The sequence below is a fragment of the Pseudorasbora parva genome, chromosome 24 (assembly GCF_024679245.1).
Source record: "Pseudorasbora parva isolate DD20220531a chromosome 24, ASM2467924v1, whole genome shotgun sequence".
Lineage (NCBI taxonomy): Eukaryota > Metazoa > Chordata > Actinopteri > Cypriniformes > Gobionidae > Pseudorasbora > Pseudorasbora parva.
The window spans coordinates 32301541-32327354 of record NC_090195.1 but is presented as its reverse complement, the minus strand read 5'-3'; the positions used below and the strand labels follow the sequence as shown (position 1 = coordinate 32327354).

Sequence of the window (25814 nt, the reverse complement as noted above, 5' to 3'; positions counted from 1 at the left end):
GTAGGTGTGGGGTTGTTTTTCATGGGTTGGCCGTAGCCCATTAGTTCCAAAGGAACTCTTATATATTGGACAATTTCATGCTCCCAACTTTGTGGGAAAAGTTTGGGGACGGCCTCTTCCTGTTCCAACATGACTACGCATCAGTGCACAAAGCCTCGGCCCATAAAGACATGGATGAGGAGTTTGACGTGGAGGAACTTGACTGGCCTGCACAGAGTCCTGACCTCAACCCGATAGAACAGCTTTGGGATGAATTAGAGCCGAGACTGAGAGCCAGGCCTTCTCGCCCAGCAACAAATATTCCCATAAACACACTCCTAAACCTTGTGGAAAGCCTTCCCAGAAGAGCTGAAGCTGTTATAGCTGCAAAGGATGGGCCAACTCCATATTAAACCCTACGGATTAAGAATGGGACATCATTAAAGTTCATGTCAATGTAAAGGTAGATGTCCTAAAACATTTGGTAATTTATTTTTATAAATATATATATATGATTTATTTTATACAGCGCAACAAACAGACGCAAGTGAAAGTATAACACAATGTGATTCTTTTTGTTTTTATTCACATAAACATTCACTTTTAACTCAAGTGCAATGTACAGACCTTAGCAGCATATGCTTTTGGGTTCAAATTTACACTTTATTGAGAGCAATCTTAACATTATTCTTTTAATTTTCTGCATTTTTTTTTCTACAAATTTTTACAAAATATACAGTCATTAGTACAATATTGCCATTCAATCATGCCTTTACGACTGAATTACTTGATGTAGGTTCGTCCAGGGTTTTTTATGTTTCTGTTGTGATGATGAAAATGCCCAACTCAAACATAAAATTAACGTTTCAGGGGAGAAAAGTAAAGACGTGCATTAACAGTCAAGTTATGGAAATTTCAAACTGGGTTGTCAGTGCGTTGAAAATAGCCGTTTTATTTTATTTAACATCATCAAGATGATCCTTTGAGCAATTACTTGGAATTAAACAAAAATACAAATAACAGAAGACAGGTTGAGTCATGTTTGAACGGTCAGTTTCACCATCTTTCAATTGATAATACATGTCTATGGGTAGACAAAGTTTATCACATTTATCATCTTGGATAGATTCATTATCATTAAAAAAATATATATCATCAGGTGAGACACTAAACAGGTCTGAGTGAGAAATATAATTGCCACCACTAGGTGTCCCTGTAACATTTTGAGCTGTTTGTAAAGGGTGGCACATGACATCTTAGCAAGGGTTGAAAATATATACTGAAAGCTTATTAAAGAATACAAATTATGCAATAACAATGACAGAAAGGACTAGACAACTTAAATGTTGCCAGTCAATTAAAATATAATAATGGTATACAACAATAAACATCTTTACAGATGAATAGTAATAACTTGATCAAATAAATTGAGGTTGAAGTCTGCATACTAAAACACACACAAAAAACGACGTAAATCTAAACAATTGTAAGTCACGAATGAGAAGTATCTGTAAATGAACCCAAATGCAGGTGAATCATTGGTTAAACCTCTGGTAAAGTGGCATGCGTTTCAAAGGTTGGGTCGGGGCTTTACAAAGCAATTTGTAATGTGCTTGGTTTGTAAATGAACCCATTAACTACAAATTACTCCATAATCACGGATCTCTACTCGCACTCTTAACTCCATTTTCTTTTTGTCTATTGTGTCTACGTGAAACCACTGACGTTTCCCTTTCTTTTCCCGCAGGTCCAGAACATCATGTGTAAAGATACAGCGCTGACACACAAAGAGAAACCAGCAGAGAAATGACACGCCACCTGTGAGCGGGATTGAGGTATTAAAGCAGCAAGCTGTACCAACTCAAAAAAAAAAAAAAAAAAAAAGACCCGGGGTGTCGTAATGGCACCATTTACATTAGTTTATCACCATTACCTCTAGCCTGCGCACCCAAAATGGAGCTGAATTAACCTGTCTTTGCAATGTCAAACCCTACTGTTTTTTCGTTCCTTCTTTTTTTCCCTCATTTAAAAGTTGTTCCAATGAGGAGAGAGAGAGAGAGAGAGAGAGAGAGAGAGAGAGAGAGAGAGGAAAATGAGGGACTCATCACTCTGACAGGACCTCTAATTGGACAGCGTGTCGGAGCTCTTCAGGGGCAGGCCATCCGGAAACGGGCAGATAATGACAAGACGGCGGCTGCCTTTCACTTTGGCGAAGGTTAACACACACACACGCTTGAATGACGGCTACAGGAGAGCCGTCAGTGGAGTGAGAGAGAGGTGACCATCTTTGCATCTGCTGTGTTGTGAGAAAATTGTCCCCTTTCTCACTTTTCCCGTCGTTGTCGATCCTATCGCTGGTAAACCTCGTTCTGCCAGGAGTCTCGCGAGAGCAACATACATTGTTTCCCAGAGCTCCCCCAAAAGCAAACCCTAAACTACTCACTGTTACTGTAACCATTCATTTAGGGTTTTTGATTATTTTCTGTGGTAATCAATATGACATAATGGACCCAAACCTTAACGGTCACCACAACTTCAAGAGCAGCACAATGTATGGAAATTGTGGAATAAGATGTAATCTTTAATCTAAAAAGTGTTGCATTGCTGGACAAAGCAATATTGACAAAATCCACCTTTGCACTAAAAGTATTTAAAGCATTATGGTTTTAAATAAAATACTAAAATGTGTTATACTGTATTATAATTGCCTAATTGTGATCAGAAGTTAAAATTAACCATCATTTTGCTACACTAACCATAGTTTAACCATGGTATTTGTGGTAAAACTGTTATACAAATGGTAATCAATATATCAAAAACATGGTTACTGTCAGGGCTTGGCATTAATTTTTTGCTCACTAGCCACTGTGGCTAGTGGTTCCCCATTTTGACATTGATACCATGGGGAAAATCTGCCATATTAATATTTTTAGTATTATCTCATATATCAGATGTATTAGGCTGCTGTCACTTTAAAAACCTGACGCACACATCCATTATACTGTTACACATGTGGTTTCCTTCTCAACTGTTTACGTTCACTTAAAACAGAACTGACTGTGTGTATGTGAATACTCGCCAATATATTTGTGTGTGTATTTGACTCTAAGTGTAATAACCAGCAAAAAAGAACTTAATTTAGTACTGAGAGGCGGCTTTGTGCCGCACTTTGGGTGTCTGGGCACAAAATCTGCGGGAATGAGTACAATTATAAGCAATATACGCAATCCCACAGCAAAATTCAAGCCCTGTAACAGCAACAATATTCATCCGGAGTGAATTAAACGAGTGAGTGAGGGGAGGCGGGTTTGTGTGTAACTCGCTGTCGGAGAGATGAGAGAGACTACACAACACTACACTGCACTTAGTTTATTATATGAGATGCCTTTTTAAAAGATAAAAGTGTATAATATATAAAATTCAACCCACCAAAGTGGCCAGTAGGAGTGACTGCGTTACACTAGAGGCTGACATTTTTCCGGGAATCCCACAGGTCACAGGAGTCCCATGGGATTCCTGCAGGATGGGAGTCATCTTTGCTATTAATCACGGGATTTGGACGGTACAGGATAAATGGTTAACGGGAGCAGACAGAAGCGGGAATCAACCAATAGCAAAGACGAAAAAATAAAAAGTAAATGCAACATTTTGTAGTTTTCCTTTTAATACACCTACTAGGGCTGTCATTTTTTAAAAAAAACTCTAATTCAAACGGATATCAAATATCAAGCAATGTATTCAAATATAAAGCTTTCAGTTTGTCTACCGCATCAGATGTCGACGCGGTCCTCTCCAGCAGCTGGGATTTGTTTACAGATGCCATAGCAACTCTCAACGGCCACCAGGACTTATCTTACTGTCTATGGGACTTATACGGTTCGATAAAAGCTATTTATTTGTTGTAAAGTGTAATAATCATCTCAGAGAAAAAAAAATTCTAATGTCAGGCGCATTTGAAGGTAGTTGATTGTTTGCTTACATGGGTAGGTTTAGGGACAGTGTCATTATGCCAACATTATATTCATAACGAAATAAAAAGTTTATCCCCCAGAAAAATGTATTTTCCTCTCTTGTCAACATTATAGCTTGGTCGCTGTGCGCGCTCTTCAGTGGTGAAGGCGCACGCTGTGTACGTCATATAAGGACGCACACTCAAAAGTTTTTGTCAAGGCTTCCCGCCGGAATTCAGAGCAGTGGTCTAAGAACTATAACTAAAACTGTAAATGTAAACTGTAAATGTATCGTTTACTCAACAATAAATGAGTAAAATGCAGCTTTATGTGCTGTTTGGATTTATTAAAGTATTGTAGACATGGTGTGAACTATGTACTGTTTTTCTTTTATTTGCTGTCTTTTATTTGTGTTGAGAAACAGGGGCTCAGCAGCTGGTCTAAAACAGGATGGAGAGCAGATTAAATCAAATTTTATGTATTAAACACTTATTGAAGAAAAAAATATATGGGAGCGGTACAGGAGCGGAAGTCAGTTTAAACAGGAGCGGGATGGGATGGGATTATTTTTAAACTTTGGTCTGGGAGTGGGACGGGACAAGATTTCTTTCTATGGGAGTGGGACGGGACAGGAGTGAAAATCCACTCCTGTGTCATCCTCTATGTTACACGCCACTGTTGAAATACAGCCGCATTTGGCTGGTGATAATGTGAAGCTCTGGTTACTACGCTTTTACTATGATAAAACCATAGTTTATTTTCATGAGGATAACATAACCGTATAGCGTGATTTCTTCCAAATCAGTTAAGTCCTAACAGTTGATTTTATTGGTCAACTTAAATAACAGTCACCTGTCTAAAATGTCAGACTTCAGATCTATATCTCTATCAGGATGTGCTAACAACGCTATACTCAGGTTAAGATGGTTTTAGTGTTGTGTAGACAATCCACTCTGTGATTGACATGACCAATGAAATCTGTAGAATTGACTGGGTTTGGGCTTCACTTGTTCGTGAATTTTTTTTTTTTTTTTTACCCATACACTTTAGAAGCTACGAAAGGCAATTGACCTATCGGTAAGCCCCTCCCCTCAAACGCAGATGAGCCAATAGCAGTTGAGCATCAGTTGCACGGGCACCGGGATTCAGACATCTTTAGGTTTCAGCACCATAGAGAAACATTGGAAAATCTGTTGCTCTCTTCGGTTTGATGGTGTTTCCGCTAGAAAAATGGTAAAACGATGTTCCTGGGGTACTGTAACACTCATTCCCGGTATCCTAAAAGAGGATTTTTTTTTGGTTGTCATACTCTCATTAAAGCTACACTGTGATATTTTCCCCCATCTAGTGGTGTAAAGGTATATGATCATCCAGTGAATAATAGTTTCTGAATTTACGGGTATGTCCCTCTTTGGCTAATGTACTTTCAAGATGGAGGGGCAACATGGCGACCAGCATTCAAACCCCTCACCCGTATGTATTTTCAATGGCATATTATAAACTTACGAGAATACTTTATTACTCGAAAGAAGTAAATATACATTAATGAGCACATATATTTTTGAAAGAACTAAGTGTTTTTAGCTAAGAATAAACTAAAAAAGTTACACAGTGTAGCATTAAGTTATGATTAAAGTTAGTGATAGGTTCTCACGTCATGTAACGGTGTTCGGTTAAATAAAAAATAAATTAGAATGGGGTATACGCTCCATTTTGTGTCCAAAAACATCTTGGGATGAGGTTTACACACTGACGGCTGTCATTGTGAGACATAGCAAATCTGTTTGTTTGTCCGAGTTAGCAACAGTAAATAAGGGGGCGGGGCTTACTGGTAGGTCAACTGTTTCCATAACTCACCCTTACCCTGGTAGCGACAAATACAAATTCTGTGAGAGTTTGACAGAACAAGGTTTACCACCTAGTCGCAGCTCTTGTCATCTCCCTGCGGAGATGCTTTGGCAGTGGGATGTTGTTGACTTTAGGGGTGAGAAAGGACTTCTGTGGCAACTGGATGGCAGGTGAAGTTGGTTTTGGTGACGAGGGGACGATTACGCCCAGGATAGGCTTCAGCATTCATACAGTCAGAGTGAAATTTTCCTGCTCGGGAGGTTTTCTGACCCAGGTCCCTAATCCTGCTTCCTGCAGACCCTTTAACCACTGCAGCTTCACAGTCTGGTAGGTGCCGGCCGCCTGCTTCGCTTCACAGTACAGCGGCATACCACTCGCCCCACGGACCACCAGCTACAGAGAGAGGAAACCAAAGAAAGAATGAAGGAAAGAGGGATCCGACAGACAGAAGAGATGGTGAGAGTGCTAAACAAAACGAATGAGCCGGCACAAACGTGGCATTTGAGCAGCTGTGTAATCTCTCCATTTAAATTTCACAAGCAATTGAACATTCTCCGTGCTTTTATGCCTTTCTTTGTCGCGCACTCACACACACAAAAAAACAGTGCGAGCAAAAAGGGGTGCGGTGAACGGAGAAAAGAAAAGTTTCTTTGGAGATTAGTGTGTGTGCTCTTGCGTCCCTGACTGCGAGCGCTGAGCGTTTGCCATGGGAGGCCGCTCAAGTGCTTTTCAAGATGATTACCATTTCCACAGTCATTAGACTTTAACTGCCAGCATTTGGTACAGCAGCCGGCATCTCTCCCATACATTTACATGATGAGGGCCTAATTCTGCCCTACGCTTTTTTTTCCATCTCATAACGAATGGGAGCTGTCTGTTGTGGTTAATAAAAAAAGAATTATTCATCCTCAACTAGTTCTTTGGTTACACTTCTTTCTGATGGTCCCCTTTAGACATACTGTTGACCATTAGTAACACTGCACCTACATGTCACCTAACTCTATTAGTAGACTGTTAGGGTTAGTGGAATACGTTGATGTAATTTTTACCTATAGTCAGTAGAATGTTTGTTGGGGGGCATAATAATAAAGAGTTAGCAGATATTAAGCAGACGGTCTACTAATACTCTGAGTTAGGGTAGGGTTACTTACGGTTAAGAGCATTATGAGCAGCTTTATGCAATACCAGAAACCACAGAAAAGCGACTTCCAATTTATCGTTGTGAATGTGAATGGGACTTGGAAGGGTTAGTTCACCAAAAAAAAGAAAATTCTCTCAATAATTACTTACTCTAATGTCGTTCGACACCTGTAAGACACCCGTTCATCTTCGGAACACAGTTTAAGATATTTTATATTTAATCAGAGAGAGAGCTTTCTGTTCCTCCATTGGATGTGTGTACGGTATACTGTCCCTATCCAGAAAGGGAATAAAAACATCATCAAAGTTGTGCATTGTCTTCTCTTCCGTGTTTGTTTTCAATCTGCAAACCAAGATTCGAGCAGTTTTGAATCAGCGTATCGTTGATACGAATCATGAATCAATACGCTGATTCAGAACCGTTGGAAGGTTTGTTCGCGGATTGAAAACAAACACGGAAGAGAAGACAATGCTGAATAAAGTCGTAGTTTTTGTTATTTTTGAACCAAAATGTGTTTTCGATGCTTGGAATCTTGAAGAGATTCTAACTAACCCACTTATGCCAAATATGGACTACTTTGATGATGTTTTTATTAGCTTTCTGAATAGGGATAGAATACCGTACATACATTCAATGGAGGAACAGAAAAGTCTCGGACTAAATATAAAATATCCTAAACTGTGTTCCGAAGATGAACAGAGGTCTTCCGGGTGTCGAACGACATTAGGGTGAGTAATTTTCATTTTTGGGTGAACTAACTCTTTAAATGGACTGCATTTATATAGCGCTTTTATCCAAAGCGCTTTACATTTTTGCCTCACATTCACCCATTCATACACCGACGGCGATGTCAGCCATGTAAGGCGCCATCCAGCTCGTCGGGAGCAGCTGGGGTTAGGTGTCTTGCTCATGGACACTTCGACACTTGGTCAAGTGGAACCGGGGATCGAACCACCAACCTTCTGGTTTGTAGACAACCTACATGAACCACTGAGCCACTGCCGCCCCACTCTTACACCACCGTAACACGTAACTCTTTAACTCTTACACCACCAGCATTTATATATAAAAAAGAGTTGCCAGTTAAAAGAAAGGACAGAGCCTTTAAAACTAGTGTTATCAACACTTGAATATAGGTAAGTTTCATTTAAAAAGCAAAATTTTGAATACAAATCTGAGAAAATTCTTTTTTTGTCAATGACTAAATCCAGATCGTATTCAGAATAATGATCAAAACACAGATAGAGTCGATCGAATCCATCAGCACCCCAAAGCTTCACAGTCCTATAGCTCGTCCTGTCTCAAGATTTCATTCAGTATTGCGTTATTTTACATATGCATCCGTTTATATATGCTATTGCTTGTTTCTGCTTCTTTTTCACATGTGTTTTGATCAGGAGATTCTGTACTCTTTCAGAAGATGTGTCGTAGCGCCCCCTACCCTATAAGAGTGAGAAAACAGAAAGCTATACATTTTGGTCAATGGCAGGCCAAAAATCGGGCCAAACCGTTCTCATTGCTTAATAATTCCATTCAGTGCGATCTGGCCCAGCAGGCATACGGATATGGTTTAATTTTCCCATGTGGGGTTGATAACGGAGCTCTTTGGAATGTAATACAAATGCGTCAGTGGTTGGCTTGGTAATGCAAGAGTGTACAGAGTCGATATGAGATGTAAATAGCGCCAGCGTTATAGAGGATGTTACGGTTGGCTAACCACGCTGAGAATGCGTGTAGTGAAGTGGCCTCTCAGGATTGGTCACTGTATGTTGCCTGGCTAGCCAGTTTTTAAAATATAATATTGCAGTGTTAATTATAAATGATTTATCTGTGCACATGATTATTTTTTACGTAAAGATTAACTCCCCCATCCAATGACATCTCTTCTCTGATGTGTGTGTACCGGCGCGAGGGCAGGATAATTATCCCTTCCCTACAGCAACCTGTCACTCACATGAGATCACAGCAATTAGCAAATGACAATGATGTAATCAATTCCCGGAGGACAAAATCAAGTCCCACTCCTGGGTTGAGCCGGTTCACTCAGATGTACGTCACAACAGGGAAGAACGACTATTGCAACTTCGGTTTCATTCCATTTTTAAGGCTATGTTCGTAATGAAATACTAGTGTACTGCATACTGCGCAGTGTGTACTGTACACGGCATACTTTGTGAAATGATTAATTTTGATAAACGGTGAAAAATGCTGAACCTTTGACTTAGATTGTGGTTTACTTAGGCAAGGGGTGTCCAAAGTCGGTCCTGGAGGGCCACTGTCCTGCAGAGTTTAGCTCCAACTTGCCTTAACACACCTGTCTGAAAGTTTCTAGAATGCCTAATAAGACCTTGATTAGCTGGTTCAGGTGTGTTTAATTGGGGTTGGAGCTGAACTCTGCAGGATAGTGGCCCTCCAGGAGCAGGATTGGACACCCCTGATTTAGGCTCTCTGATTATTCCTTCAGTTAAGCAAATGCTTGCTCTACTGCCCCCAGTGGCAACACTTAGAATGCACACGAAATCTAGCTTGTGTCTTTGCATTCATGCCAACTCATTTAACAATTTAAGATGCCGACGTCATGCGTGTAGATTTAAATAAACGTCCTATTCAGCGGTGACCTCACCTTTCGATAGAGTCTGATCCAACGTGCAAAAAGCGCATGCTTGCAAAGTCTGGACGGCGCTCCGGAGTCCCTCCTCTTCCCAGTAGACGCGTTGATCACCTCCAGCTGGGTGTCGCCTGCCGTCCAATTGACACTGTAACACACGGACTTCCCCTGCTGTCTGCAGTCACTGTTGCTCAGGCCTGTGCATGCAAGAAAAGAGAGGGAGACTCCGTGAGAGAAGGCAAGTCGGGAAAGAAAGAGCACTCGAGGGAGGTTCTATTTAGCATGTGATTGCTGAAGTGTTTCATTAGCAGGCGAGCATTTCTGTGTGTCGTCTGTGATATCTTTGAGGTAAACACTGGTTCCAGGCACAAAGGATCTCTCGGGCTCCTCAATCATTGCCGCATCGCTACACCAATTAGCATGGCATTCTTTCTTTCTTAAAGTGGAGAGTTTGATAGCATGCCCACGAGCTGTGCTGCCGGATTGCTTTACATGAGACGTGATGGTGTAATGCGTTTTAACGCGGTAGCATGTTTGCTAAACTATGGAGAGCATTGAGGGCTCTAAAGGAGATAATTTTGACATCGAGGACAGCTGTGCTAATGTGAACATTGTGAATATTTACAAATCCAAACATGAAACTCTGTGTATATGTTTAGCAAAACATGCTAGCAGAGGACTCATTTTTTATCAGCTTTAATGGGATAGTTTGCCCAGAAATAGATTTTTTGTCATCTTTTACTGACCCACTGCCATTTCATTTTTTTTGATAATGGGTCCTGTGATTGCCGAGTTCTGAATACATTTTAAAAACTTGCTTATTACTCACAAAGCACTAAATGGTTTTGCTCCCCAGTACTTAAGCGAGCTCTTAACCCATTATACTCCATCACGACTATTGCGGTCTCAAAACTCTGGCCAGTTGATAATACCTAGAATATCTAAATCAACTGCAGGCGGTCGATCCTTTTCCTATTTAGCTCCTAAACTCTGGAACAGTCTTCCTAGAATTGTTCGGGAAGCAGACAAATTCTCACAGTTTAAATCTAGACTAAAAACGCATCCCTTTACTCTATGGTATACACATCGAACATTTTTAACTTTCATTATTCAAATCAATTGACTGATTGTTAGGCTGCATTAACTAGGTCAGCCGGAACCGGGAACACTTCCCGTAACACCTGATGTGCTCATTACATCCTAAGAAGAGTGGCATCTACGCTAATGTTAGTCGCTCCGTTTATCCTGAGGTTTACTGCCGTCGGCCGGATCCAGGCCGTGTCCGGATCAGATGGTGGACCTGCGTCTGGACATGACCAGCTCATCCTGGGGTGTCTGCTGAGACCGTGCCCATTGGTCTCTCCTCTGAATTTGCCTGACCGGCACGTCATCCTCAACAAACTCGTCTCCGGCACAATAACTCCGATCTTTCAAGTATTCATACTCTTGTGTAATCGACGCGCCATCCTAAATGAACCCGTCTCTTGTGTAATACCCAGAAATGTTGAATATTCCGATCTAATATGATTTCTGACCTGTAAGGTTGCCAGAATTATAATCATACACGGTGTGTTAATAGGCCAGAAGAGAACTGCCACCCGACTGAGTCTGGTTTCTCCCAAGATTTATTTTTCTGTTAAGTTTTTGTTCCTTGGCACTGTCGCCTTTGGTTTGCTCAGTTGGGGACACTAAAATTATGATCTAAGTTATTCAACTAAATATACAAATATGATGAATTAATTAGGTCTTATTTAATTCTATAAACTATAATACTGATCTGCCAACATTGTCGCTAGATGATAAATTAAAATAAGCTGATAACATCACTGTTTTCTCCAGAACGACTTTACAGCCATATCAAATTTTGTTGCAATATTGTCCTGTTTAACACTGTGAAGCTACTTTCAAACGATCGTCATTGTAAAAGCGCTATATAAATAAAGTTGATTGATTGAATAGACTATGAGTTAAGAAGACCATGGACCATGTGTCCCTGGACCACAAAACCTAGCCTGGATTCCAGCCGAACTCAGCCCCGCCCACAACATTTGAGCTGGGGCAGTTCGGTCTGGACTTGATCCATAGAGGAGTGATTATGCCCAAACAGAAACTGTTCAGAACAATTAAATTGTCAGGGCGGGCTTTAGATGGACAGATGATAAACAGTAACGTAATCATCCACGTCATCAAAGGCGCTTGGTTGAATTTGTTCTAATCCTACACGGAGAACTTGTCTGTATATACACTCGCCTTCACTATTTCTCTCAGAAATTACGGATTCTCCGTAAAAAAAATTGCGTTTGGATGGTAAAATGTGTTATTTTGGCAAGGTTGCCTACTAAAATTTGCATTCCTGGGTCTATACATCGCATAATTGAGGTCGCTTCAACCCGCGGAAAACCCTCTGGAAAACTGCAGACTTGACAACACAGTGCAGTTGAGCTCTGTTGACATTTGACAACTAATGTTATGCGTTGCTTTGTTGCTCTGATTGGTTGTAGGTCTATCTAATTGAGGTATTTCCTGGTTCGGTTGAAACATTGTCAATGTTTTTGAATTGGAGATTAATATATAATCTGAAAGCTGAATAAATAAGCTTTCCATTGATTCATGGTTTGTTAAGATATACAGTATTTGTCCGAGATACAACTAATTAAAAACGAGAGCGAGAGAGCGAGAGAGCGAGAGAGCGAGAGAGCGAGAGAGCGAGAGAGAGAGAGAGAGAGAGAGAGAGAGAGAGAGAGAGAGAGAGAGAGAGAGAGAGAGAGAGAGAGAGAGAGAGAGAGAGATCTGGTTTCATTCTTGGGTAAAAACACTTAGTTCTTCCAAAAATATATGTGCTCATTAATATATATTTACTTATTTCTAGTAATAAAGTATTCTCGTAAGTTTATAATATGCCATTGAAAAAACATACGGGTGAGGGGTTCGAATGCTGGTCGCCATGTTTCCCCTCCATCTTGAAAGTACATTAGCCAAGGAGGGACATACCCGTAAATTCAAGCTTTGCCTTTCACGTTTTAACACTCGATGGGACCGTGTCGAATGTGAAGAGGGGGATTGCCATGTTAATCTTGGACTAAATCGGCCACCGTAGGAATTAAAATGAAATCAGAATTGAGAGGAACAGAAACTATTATTCACTGGATGGTCAGATACCTTTACACCGCTAGATGGGGGGAAATATCACACAGTGGAGCTTTAATGGAACATGATCACTACTTAATATCCTAATGGTTTTTGGGCATACTTTGGCATCATTTATGACTGGTTTTGTGTTCCAGGGTCACATATGACAATGAGTTATATGAGTTATGGGGACCATATGAGAATTCAAAATCTTCTGAAGCCATAATAAAACCTTGAGAGGGAGAAAAATGTAAAAAAACAAAATCTAGGCACTATTTACATCTCCTATTCTGAAAATGAGCAATTGTTGTCTTTTTGCTTTTTATTATAAAAAGTCATATAACTTTTCATATTTGGAGGAGCTATTCCTTTAACCCTACTGCAAATCTCAGATTCTCTATCCAGGGCATAAAACAGGTGGAATAATTTGTTTGCTATAATACTGTGCATATCCTATTATGCCATAATGCAGCGTCCTTCTTAAACCTCGCTCACTATCATTTCACAGTTCCGTTTATCCATATATGTCTATAATAGAGCACTTAATTTGTATTTTACCGCGAGCAGGTTCCATCATTTACTGTCAGTCACAATGTTGTCATCTATCCATCATGTAGAGTATTTTATACAAGATGCTGTTGAATGTGATCGCTGTATTTGACATAAAGCTACTCTTAAGTGCCACTTTGTATCTGCTAAAAGTGATGTGCTATGAAGTGTATGACCCGTATTTGAAGGACATCCTCACTAAAGTCATGCAATTTCATTGTTGCTGACAACGAGTAGGTTTGAGTGAATCATGCAAGAGTTTCACAAGAGTTTCTCTTCACCTCGGAGCCAATCCTCCCTATACGCGAAAGTTGCATAAGGCCCGAACAACCACCTCTTGTTCATCACTATATAAAATAAATGTCGGTACCATAATGTGAATATTTCTTTATAACATGCAAATATATATATATATATATATATATATATATATATATATATATATATATATATATATATATATATATATATATATATATATATATATAATATATGTGCTTTAATAATAGTTTATATTTATTCAATAACTGTTTCAGACTTGGACATCATGCAGTGCGGCAGATAATAACATGCGTCTTGACATGGCTTTGGCTGCAAAACTAAACGAAATCTAAACTAACTGAAAAAAAAAGTATGTATTTTTGTAACATTTAATTTCTTATTTAGTCTTGACAAAACAATATTGCAAGTCATAAACCAGTAACCCAGGATGAAAAGTTACTTTTGGTTTGTGTTGGTACACATCAATAATCAAAATGTTCTTATGCGTGGTTTAATGTATATAAGAAATAGACTCACCTAAAGGATTATTAGGAACACCATACTAACACTGTGTTTGACCCCCTTTCGCCTTCGGAACTGTCTTAATTCTACGTGGCATTGATTTAACAAGGTGCTGAAAGCGTTCTTTAGAAATGTTGGCCCATATTGATAGGATGGCATCATGCATTTGATGGAGATTTGTGGGATGAACATCCAGGGCATGAAGCTCCCGTTCCACCACATCCCAATGATGCTCTATTGGGTTGAGATCTGGTGACTTTGGGGGCTCATTGTAATGTTCAAGAAACCAATGTGAAATTATTCGAGCTTTGTGATATGGTGCATTATCCTGCTGGAAGTAGCCATCAGAGGATGGGTACATGGTGTTCATAAAGGGATGGACATGGTCAGAAACAATGCTCAGGTAGGCCGTGGCATTTAAACGATGCCCAATTGGCACTAAGGGGCCTAAAGTGTGCCAAGAAAACATCCCCCACACCATTACACCACCACCACCAGCAGCCTGCACAGTGGTAACAAGGCATGATGGATCCATGTTCTCATTTAGTTTAAGCCAAATTCTGACTCTATCTGAATGTCTCAACAGAAATCGAGACTCATCAGACCAGTGGGGTCTTCTGCTGTTGTAGCCCATCCGCCTCAAGGTTGTGTGTGTTGTGGCTTCACAAATGCTTTGCTGCATACCTCGGTTGTAACGAATGGTTATTTCAGTCAAAGTTGCTCTTCTATCAGCTTGAATCAGTCGGCCCATTCTCCTCTGACCTCTAGCATCAACAAGGCATTTTCTCCCACAGGACTGCAGCATACTGGATGTCTTTTCCTTTTCACACCATTCTTTGTAAACCCATGGTTGTGTGTGAAAATCCCAGTAACTGAGCAGATTGTGAAATACTCAGACCGGCCCGTCTGGCACCAACAACCATGCCATGCTCAAAATTTCTTAAATCCCCTTTCTTTCCCATTCTGACGTTCAGTTTGGAGTTCAGGAGATTGTCTTGACCAGGACCACACCCCTAAATGCAATGAAGCAACTGCCATGTGATTGGTTGATTAGATAGCTGCTTAAAAAGTAGTTGCCTCTCAAATAAAAGCTCATCTCTCTGTAATCAACCTTCCTGATCCCTTTCAATCTGGCTTTCGTTCGTGCAACAGCACTGTAGCTTTGGTAAAAATTACGAATGACTTGCTAATGTCTGCTGATTCTGGATGTCTTATTATCCTCATCATGCTTGACTTAACTGCTGCATTTAATACTATAACTCATCATATACTCACCTCTCGTCTATCTGCTATCGGCATCACGGGTAGTGTGCTATCTTTATCTTTGTTCATATCGTATCTCACCGATAGACAATTTTTCATTAATATTTAGAGCTTCAAATCTTCTCTATGTTCTCTCTCTCAGGGGGTTCTACAAGGCTCTGTTCTTGGACCATTTCTGTTTAATATTTATCTGCTACCATTAGGTCACATTATCCGTAGTCATGGTCTCAGCTATGTTATGCTGACTTGCAAGTTTACATTTCAGCCCGCTCCACCTCCACTCCCCCCCTGGACTCATTGAATACCTGTATTACTGACATTAAAACCTGCATGGCTACATAGAAACTTCCCTAAATTTAATAACGATAAAACTGAGGTCACTGTTTTCGGTCCACCATCACTTCTGAAAAAGTCTGAATTGAGCCTACTTATTGACGGGTCCTCATTAATTCCATCTCACACTGTTTTAAAATCTGGCAACATGACATCATGACTTTGCATAAACATACATGCCACTTTCTAAAGTAAAGTGGTGTGTTATCTGTACGCATTTTGAGCTATCTGCGTGTATGTCCACTCCGTGTGATTCCACCGACCTGATCTCACAGAATGAATATTTATAGCCTAATTTTATATTTTGGAGCAACTAACTCCACTCCTACCCTAAACCTACCAACTCCCAACAATATAAAACACGTAACAGGTAAATAAATGTACAGTCACATGTATTTATTGCAAAAACTGACCAAAAAACTGTATAAAAGTATTAACTCATGTTTGCATTCCAAGTCTTCTGAAGTCCTCCTCACAGTCCTCTTCGCACAATCAATGTATTCAAGCATACAATGATTACAAATGAATATGAATGCTAATAAAAAGTATTAATACACATACATAATATTAACTGATTATGTTATATAACTAGTATATATATGGTATATATGGTAATATAACTGATTATATTAATACGGTACTAATAAAAGGTAATATTGTATAAAAACATTTGATCTACACAGGGGAGTTTTATATTATCGCAGCAGGTAGAGAATCAGACCTGAATATGTAAGAATGATTGGCAAAGCATTCATGCATTTAAGGGTTAAGTTTGTTTACTAACGGCATTAGCTTGTCTTTTGTTCCTTTTCTTTTTCATATGTATAAATTCATGAATTCAGTCTGAAAAGATTTTCAATTGTGTGACAGCTGGTTATGTGATCGCAACACGGTGTCTATGAGGTTACAACCTCCTTCATGTAGAATAAGATTGTTTTTCTTGGAAGACTAGTTTTCATCTCATGCATGTGTATATCATTTTAATATTTCTTAACCTTTAAACACCTTCATATTCTGCACATTTATTATACATACTGTTGTTTAGACCTTCAATCTAATATTTGCATAATAAAATGCAACCTGCTTTAAGTAAAACATTTTTAATGATGTTAATCCTCTGTGCTTAAGTATGACTAAATAATGAGTCACAGGAAAGGTTTTAAAGAAATACTTTTTTTTTCCTCCAGCTGGCTATCGTTCAGGCAGAGTATTTTACACAAGAATGCTGCTAAAACACTAAATGTGATGTATTTGACATCTGATTTAGTGTAGGTATGACCACTGAGGACAGCCTCGCTTTAGCTTCCTGACTGAAGGGGCCATTTGCTTTCCTTATGATAAGAGATCTCGGACGCTTCTTGGGAACTCTGCACCCTTTATGATGGTGATGCCTAAAATAACCAGTCCATTTTCCCCAACAAGAGAGACCAGACAAAAGAAGAGAAGCTCATCAATGGTACTGAAAGGGGTCATGCCGGAGACATGCGGCCCACTGGGCGTGTGAGGAAGAGTGAATGGATCTCTCTCTTTTCAATGGCAGTGATAAGGCGTTTGATGAGATTGACTTGGAGGAAGGGTAGATCCAATAGAGCAGTCCGTCTGCCATACTGAGGCTCAAGAGAGCAGTTTAACAAAGTGATGGAGCGAAACAGAGTGTCCTCCGTGCGCTTAAGGTCACATCTGCTAGAGCTTTGGCAAGATGTAAGGTTTATCAGTGCGATCATGCTGTACATTTTATTAATATGGGTGTTCCATTAGAATTAAACCCATAACCTTGAGGTTGCTAGTGTAAAGCCCAAAGTATTCTTTGGTTGTCCTCGTTTTCACAACTATTCACGATAATATTTGGTCTAAGGATGGTTTGTAAAATTGCAGCCCAATTTTTGTGTCTGCATGCACAATCTGATTTGAGACAGAAGAGTCCACTGGGTTGCGCTACGTAAAACTATCTACTCAAACTTCTCTGAGTGGGATTTGGCGTGGGAGGAGGGCACACTAACAAGGATGCTAAAGACAGCAGCCTCTAGCGTCAGTTGCCTCTTGAGATCAGGGGAGTGAGGTTTACATGCACAGCTATTACTAACATACGTTATACGCACTCGCCTAAACCTCACTCCCATCCGGGTCACGGCACCAAATGAAACCGGTCCTATTCAACCCTCTTTGTGTGGGATTCGAACCTAGGTCTCCGGCGTGGGAGGCAGGCAGATTAACAAGGATGTTAAAGTCTGCAGCTTTTTGCATCAGTTGCTAGCATGACTCTTGAGATCAGGGGAGTGAGGTTTACATGCACAGCTCTTACTAGCATACGTTATACTCACTCCCCTAAACCTCACTCCCATTCATTTGGTCACGGCACCAAATGAAACCGGTCCTACTTGACTTGCTCCGAGCGGGATTCAAACCGGGGCCGTGAGAGGCAGGCGCACTAACAAGGCTTTAGCATCCTTGAGGCCAGGGGAGTGAGGATTACACGCACAGCTCTTACTGTCCTGCGCTACATACGCACAGTCACAACATATTGTGCATTACTGAGAAGAGTGCGGAAAGAGCGATGCAAAACACGCTGAAACAGAAGAAGCAAAACGCTAAAAAAGGACGGAGAACTTGATGAGCGTTTACTAGGAGATCAGAAAGTACCCACAATTCGTGGTTGAAAGAGTACAAATATGTGTTTAGGTCCCAAAAAATTAATGGAGATAAATAGACATGAGTATGTTCTAAACTTTGAATACAATGGCGGATTCCGCTACTATTTCTATCCCTCTGAGCCAATGTCCTGTAAATGACATGACTAAGTGCTGCCCTCTGACATCGGGTAGAGTATAAAAACAATTGTACTGTGCATTTGTCAAACTCGTCCATCTACTTTCATCTACTTTGAAAGCTGTGTGGACATGAGACCACTCGAAACAGAGTCGACTGGCATGGGAGGTGGGCATGTGAAGTCGCTAGAGCGAATCTTGAGACATGGCACCAGCTCTTACGACTCAGCCTCCATTACTCTCGTCCCCTCTTTAGCCTCCTAGGAAGCCCACCTCCCATCCCAGTTGATTTTGGTTAGAATCCTGCTTGGAGCAGTGCAAGTAAGACTACTTACAACAGGAAACTGCATTTTAGCAGGGACCTTCATATTTTCTAATTCCAACATGGGTGTCAGAAGCAAATAAAAAGTGGGTGGGTCCGCTCGCTCAGAATTTTGTTTACTGGAGTAATGTTAGATGCCCTTTACATTAAATACAAATATAGCGATGTTTACTAAAAGATTGACTGGGCCAGACAAAATTATTATTTATTAGTTATTTACCGTGGCTATAGTGTAAGGGTAAACACTTGTCATCAAGTTTTGACGCAAATCGATTAGAGGTTCGAATCTGCCTTTTGCCACACTCGCTTTACTCCCTTTTCCAATCGCATATCAGATTAGAAAGGCATTTATTTTCAATAAGAATTGAGAAAATATTAGAAAAGTGGAAATAAAGCGTCTAATGTGTTTAATCATCAGTGTTTCTTAGTTAGGGGTAGTTAACCAGACATGTGCTGAATTAGAGACGATAAAAGTGAGTGGGTCCAATATCATTGGTCGTAAAATGTGGGTGGGTCCTGTCCCACGCACACACAATGGTTCCGACGCCCATGAATTCCAACAAACCAAACAAGCACATACTATTTGTTTAGAGTCTATTAAACATTTAGTTAATAGAAAAAATGAAATACCGCTGAGTAAAGGCTGGTTACGGCGATAGCAGTTGGGCAGAGGGCCGACTCTCTCCAGCCTGTGGTTCATCATCCTAGAGAAGTGACCCGTGTGTCTCAGGCTGCCCACCGTCAGGCTGTACAGATATACCGGCTCCACAAAATGACTGAGCAGCGCCCCCTGCAGGCCGAGCACATTCCACCTGTAGAGAGTGCAAAGAGTTAGGAAAAGTGTACTCTCGTCCGAGTCTTTTGACTATAGACATTAAGTGTACTTGAACATATTATGGCTACTTAAAGAGCAGTCATACTAGCAATATTTTGGTGGAATTTCACAGTCCGTTGTCTATTGTCAATTGTGTATCTATATATGAAGCACAGCTCACACAAAACCCCCTTTCAAACCATCAAAAAAAAAAAAACACATTAAAACCGGCAAATCAGCATGGACAACTGTTGCATGAACCTGTTGCGAAATCTGCGCAGGGGAAAAGATTTCAACCTCATACAAATGCACAGTGGCATGTATTCCTATCAAAATGACAAACAACAGTAAATGTGATCAGACCTTTAGACAGGAAGACTCATGATCAGCAGGTGTAAAACACATTTAGCTAAATCTGACATTTGTAATTTACAGCAACTATGTATTCTTCATAAGTGCCCTTTGTATTAATTCAGTATTAAAACAGCCAATCATATTGGAGTTTCAGCCAATTTGGATGGAGGGATGGAAGAATGGATAGATAGATAGATAGATAGATAGATAGATAGATAGATAGATAGATAGATAGATAGATAGATAGATAGATAGATAGATAGATAGATAGATAGATAGATAGATAGATAGATAGATAGATAGACGGATGGATGGATGGATGGACAGATAGATGCAACATTTCACTATACTAAATAAACATTTTGTTCCTAACTTTAGACTGTAAGCTAATGAATTTATAAAAAGCGCAATCATTTACAAATATTAAGCAGATCATTTTTTACATCATTGTTCCTTTGCTAAATTAATGCCTCTTTATCATGCCGGTAATGATTGCAAGCACCTCTCTCTCTCTCTCTCGCTCGCTCGCTCTCTCTCTCTCTTTCTCTCTCTCTCTCTCTCTCTGCTAGTCCCTGTTCATGACTAATAAGCTATTATAGTTTTTGCTTTCCCAAGCAGTCAATTAACACAGGTCGCTCTTTAAGAGCTGCCGCCCAGCATCTCAAATCCATTTACCTGAGCAACAGTCTGCTTGTGGAACCTCCTGCTTATCCAGACAAAATGATTTTCTGTTCTCTCTGTTTGTCTGAGCTTCTACCAAAACATAAACGACTGGCCTTGTAATATTAATTTACCCAGGAGGCAACGCTCAAATTAAAAACATCTTTTAATTCTCATTCAAGAAAAGCCCTCTGTCTGCTGCAGAAACGTAAAGGGGAGACCCTCCCTCGTACCCTCCTCCTAACCTCCCTCACCCCTCCCTCTCTCCCAGCACCCCCTCCCTCCAGTGCTGTAAAACGACGGATCATTAAAATAATGCGTTCATCTACATAAAACTCAAATGGAATATGACGGATCATATTCACAGGCATGCCATTTATGCCTTCAATTAAAGCACTCATCAACTTAATTAAACATCCACTCCACTCAATCAGCTGGCGTACCTTACTGCCTCCGAACAATAATAACACATCATAACTCTGCAAAAGTAGCAATCTCTCCGTATCGAGTCCAGGGTCAACAATAACCAGAAGGATAATGCCTTCTAAACTTAACAAACACCGTTATGATGAATAAAATAAGACAAATACCTTGTCGTAGTTTTATTATTTGATATATTTCATGTCATTAGGCCTATCAATCAGATTTTTTTTAAATATATTTTTTTATTCTTAATATATCTAATAAATTATTTAAAAAAATGTATTATTATTAATATTATATATATATATATATATATATATATATATATATATATATATATATATATATATATATATATATATATATATATATATATATATATATATATATATATATATATATTTTTTTTTTTTTTTATATTAAAATATTATATATTACTTATGCTATAAACTTACTGGAAACAAAATACATAAAAATTCTAATTTTTTTTTGCAATGTAATTGCAGTGGGGTATACACTTTTTATTCATTTTATTTTAAATTCTCAATATATCTAATATTTTATTTGTATTTGTATTTTTAAAGTTTTAATTAATTTATTACTATAATTATTCTATATTACAATATTCTATATTTCATATTCTTAACAATATCGTAATATTACAAAGTATATATTATGAAAAATATAAATTTTTAACATGTATCACACAGAGCAGCTTTCCTGTGGCTGAACGGAGGCAGCGGAGGAGTGCGGGAGGGGGGGATGGGGGATAATGATGTGAGGTCAGGGAAGATGATGAAGGGATGAAAAAAATGACTGCGACTAAGGATGAAAAACAGGGTGAGCTGGTTGAGGGCAGTGCAGATGAATGGAGCTGGTCTATAAGGGACTATAAGGACTTTAAACCTGTTTTCCAGCCTGCTCTTGATGGTGACCTTGATCAACGGCCCCTCTGAATTGTGGGCTCAACAAAAGAGCGGGATAACTCAACAGGACACAAAATAGAAAAGGAGTGGCACTCAGAAAAAAGATCTGGATGCTCTATTCTGTCTTATTCTGTGTGGGTTTTTTTGTAAGTAATTACTTTAACCCTGCACGATGACCTAGCCAGATAGAATCAGACCCTTGTGGTCCTGGGCGATGCAATCTGATTGGTCAAATTAATGGCCCAGGGGAGAGAGCGTCACCTTGGTGTGACGCGTGTCGCTGTTTTCAGCCTAACACACACACATGTGGGGCTTGCTGATTTACCGCTAAATTTGTCAACTGGTATAAATGTGAGCATGTTTTCATCGTGATCATGTATAATCCCTCATGCTTGGTAAGGAAGGGGTTCCAAACACTTCAATGAGGGAAGAGGAAATAAAGAAAAGCTTGCAAGAAAAAAAGGCACACTTTCCTTGGTACTGAAATAGCCTCTGCTAAGCCCCACCCCTTAGATACTGTTGCTATGCTCTAAAAAAGCTAAAAAGAATTTATACTATATATTTATATTTATACTATCTTTAATTTGTGCTAAATTAATTAAATATGTAAATATTTACTATTTCAGTGATGGAGATCTTCTGGATGCTTGTTTCCACCACAGAATAAACCATTTTAAAAGACAATTGCAACTTTTTATATCACAATTTTAATCTCACAGACTTTTTTCCCCCCTAAAATTTTGATATATAAAGTCAGAAAAAAAAAAAAAAACCTTTTTTTCTTTTTTCTTTTCTTTTTTTCTGTGGCGGAAACGAACTTCCATCGAATCGAATGAGAATTACCACTGAGAAAGTTAGGGGACAAATAACACAAAGTCAAAAATCCTAATGGTTTTGCAAGCAACTTTATGCAAATTAAAATGTCTTATTTGAATCATTTTAGTCAAAAGGACGTTTTGAGAATATCTCAATATTAACCCTAACTCCATGAAATTAACAAATCATAGACTTGACTTCTGCTTACAAGAAGTGGGTGTGACAGTACAAGTAAACGGACACGTTCACAATCACACTTCTCAGGTTGTCAAGTGCGCATAAACAAACAGAAGCCAACTGATGGTAATAATTAAATCAAGCATATGGCAGTCAGCTCAAACAGCTGTGTGTGTGTGTGTGTGTGTGTGTGTGTGTGTGTGTGTGTGTGTGTGTGTGTGTGTGTGTGTGAGCCTGTTTATGTGGTTTATGAGGGCACAAATTTGTATAACTACATGGGTATTACACTGGTATTACTCTATAAATGTGGTTTATGGGGACATATCAAATGTCCTCATAATTCAAATGGCCTTAAAAACATACTAAATGATGTTTTTTTGAGAAAGTAAAAATGCAGAATGTTTCCTGTGATGGGTAGGTTTAGGGGCAGGGGCAGTGTAAGGGGATAAAAAATACGGTTTGTACAGTATAAAAAACATTACGCCTATGGAGAGTCCCTGTAAACCACATAGACCAACATGTGTGTGTGTGTGTGTGTGTGTGTGTGTGTGTGTGTGTGTGTGTGTGTGTGTGTGTGTGTGTGTGTGTGTGTGTGTGTGTTATCTGGGTAGTGAGATTCACACATTCATAGAGGGTGTGGACATCGAGAAATACATGTGAAAGTGACACAATGTCTGAAACTGGAGTGATCACAGTCTCTAGGCGAACTGCCTCAACAAATATCCATCCTCCCATATCACCTGTTACACTAATGCAGTCTCAATCTGAGGGCCAATAAAGAGCTCCGGGGGCCTTAAGATCTTGTAGAGAGAGACTTCATTAAAACCGTTTAAAAGTGAATTAATAATGTATTCAGGATAGGGTTAGGGTTAGGATCAGACATGATTTTACTTAAGATTTCTATTTGAAATACCTGTTTTCTATTTTAAAAAATGATCAGGGTTTTCACAAAATTATTAAGCAAGATGCCAAAGTAACATCCACATGGATGGCAAGATCCAAGTGTCCTAGCAGAACATTGCCCAAAGCATCACACTAACTCCGCCGGCTTGCCTTCTTCCAATCGTGCATCGTGGTGCCATGTGTTTCCCAGGTAAGCGACACACACACCCGGGCATCCACGTGATGTACAAGAAAACATGATTCATCAAACCAGGCCACCTTCTTCCATTGCTCCGTGGTTCAGTTCTGATGCCCATGTGCCACTGTTGGCGCGTTAGGCGGTGGACAGGAGTCAGCATGACTGTTCTGCGGCTATGCTGCCCCATACTCAACAAACTGAGATGCTCTGTGTATTCTGACACCTTTCTATCAGAACCAGCATTAACTTTTGATAGGTACTGACCACTGCAGACCGGGAACAGCCCACAAGAGCTGCAGTTTTGGAGATGCTCTGACCCAGTCGTCTAGCCATCACAATTTGGCCCTTGTCAAACTCGCTCAAATCCTTACCGTAGCCCATTTTCCCTGCTTCTAACACATCAACTTTTAGGACAAAATGTTCACTTGCTGCCTAATATATCCCCATCCACTAACAGGTGCCGTGATGAAGAGGTCATCAGTGTTATTCACTTCATAACGTTATGCCTGACCAGTGCATATGGAAATAAAAAACACTGTGTTAATCTGGACTTAATGTGCCTGATTCATCAGTGACAGAAGCTTATTATTTTAGGATTATCAAAGCACAGCTCGTCATTCAACAATAATGATGATCACGCCAGTCTCAAAGAGCATCGTTTGGGATAACTCGCTTCCTCAAGGCAAATATCACACCAACCTTTCCCTCGGCCATTATAATGCTATATAAAAGTCACCTTTTATATAGGTGCTTAAACGAGACTTCATAAAAACTAATCCTCTAATAAAAATAAACCTTAAATCAATACGCTGTCCAGCACTTGCGCTTCACAATCACACTTCAGAGATTTATTCATTCATTATTGTTTGTATTTCGGTCATTACAGACCATTTTTCATAATAAATAAAACTAAAAATAAATACATAAAAACTGAAAATGTTGTAGTAGGCATAAGCCATTGCTTATTATACCTACACTTTTATACATATTTATCTAATGAGCGTCATTTTTTTTCTTATTTGATTAGTAAAAGATATACAACGTCTCAGTTACGTATTTTACCCTCGATCCCTGAAGGAGGGAACGGAGACATACTTCCCAATTCGTCATCGAACATGACCGACTGAAAGGGAAATAAAGTCACACAACACATTTTCTAAAATCTAGATAATTACAAAGGTAAACATTTCAGATATTAATACAATTAATTATTACATACACCAATTATTTATATTGAGTTATATCATTATTTATCACCTTATTTTTAAACAATTTCTTAAATTGAATTCCTTCTCAAAATTATTCCATTGGTTTACCCCTGACATATATACATCTATTTTTTTTTTTTTTTTTTTTTTTACACATATGCATTCCTCTTAATTTATCCCGACATTCTCTTATTTCAAAAAGCTTCAGGATACACTTTGGAAGTCAAATATTATATACTTTGTACATTGTCTGTGCAGAAAAATCAACTAAATCAACAAATTTTAAAGCGTTTAATTTAATAAACAATTTATTTTATAATGTGTTTTTGTAATCCATATCACTTTTTTTTTGTTGTAATGTATATATTGGATTAATATTAGTTTCATAAGTATATGTACAATAAGTCATGTATGGAACTATGAGTGCACAATACAAAATATATAATGAGCTTTTGCTCAAAATTTTGGGATCGGTCTAAAATGGCACAATATCACCTTGGACACTGAGGCTACATTTATGCTGCAGGACAAAATATTTTTTCAAAATTATGTCAAATGACAATTTCTGACTAGAACTAGCCTATATGTCACATGATGGCAGAAAAGTTATTAATACTTTTAACCATGTTTAACCAAGAACATTTATAATGACAAAATATATCTACTTCAAATAAATGTTGTTCTT

At 39.1% G+C, this 25814-nt stretch overlaps 1 protein-coding gene across 1 annotated transcript in view; it reads right to left on the bottom strand.

Annotated features, from left to right (window-relative positions):
* Nucleotides 1-545: 545 nt before the first annotated feature.
* adarb2 (adenosine deaminase RNA specific B2 (inactive)) overlaps nt 546-25814 on the bottom strand; it is a 258599-nt gene continuing 233330 nt past the window's right edge. Inside the window, exons 8-10 of the mRNA XM_067435113.1 lie at nt 19301-19482; nt 9542-9723; nt 546-6170 (exon numbers count right to left, since the gene is read on the bottom strand). Of these exons, the coding sequence (XP_067291214.1) occupies nt 6003-6170; nt 9542-9723; nt 19301-19482 (532 nt within the window). The 3' untranslated portion in view covers nt 546-6002. The remainder of the gene's footprint in view (nt 6171-9541; nt 9724-19300; nt 19483-25814) is intronic.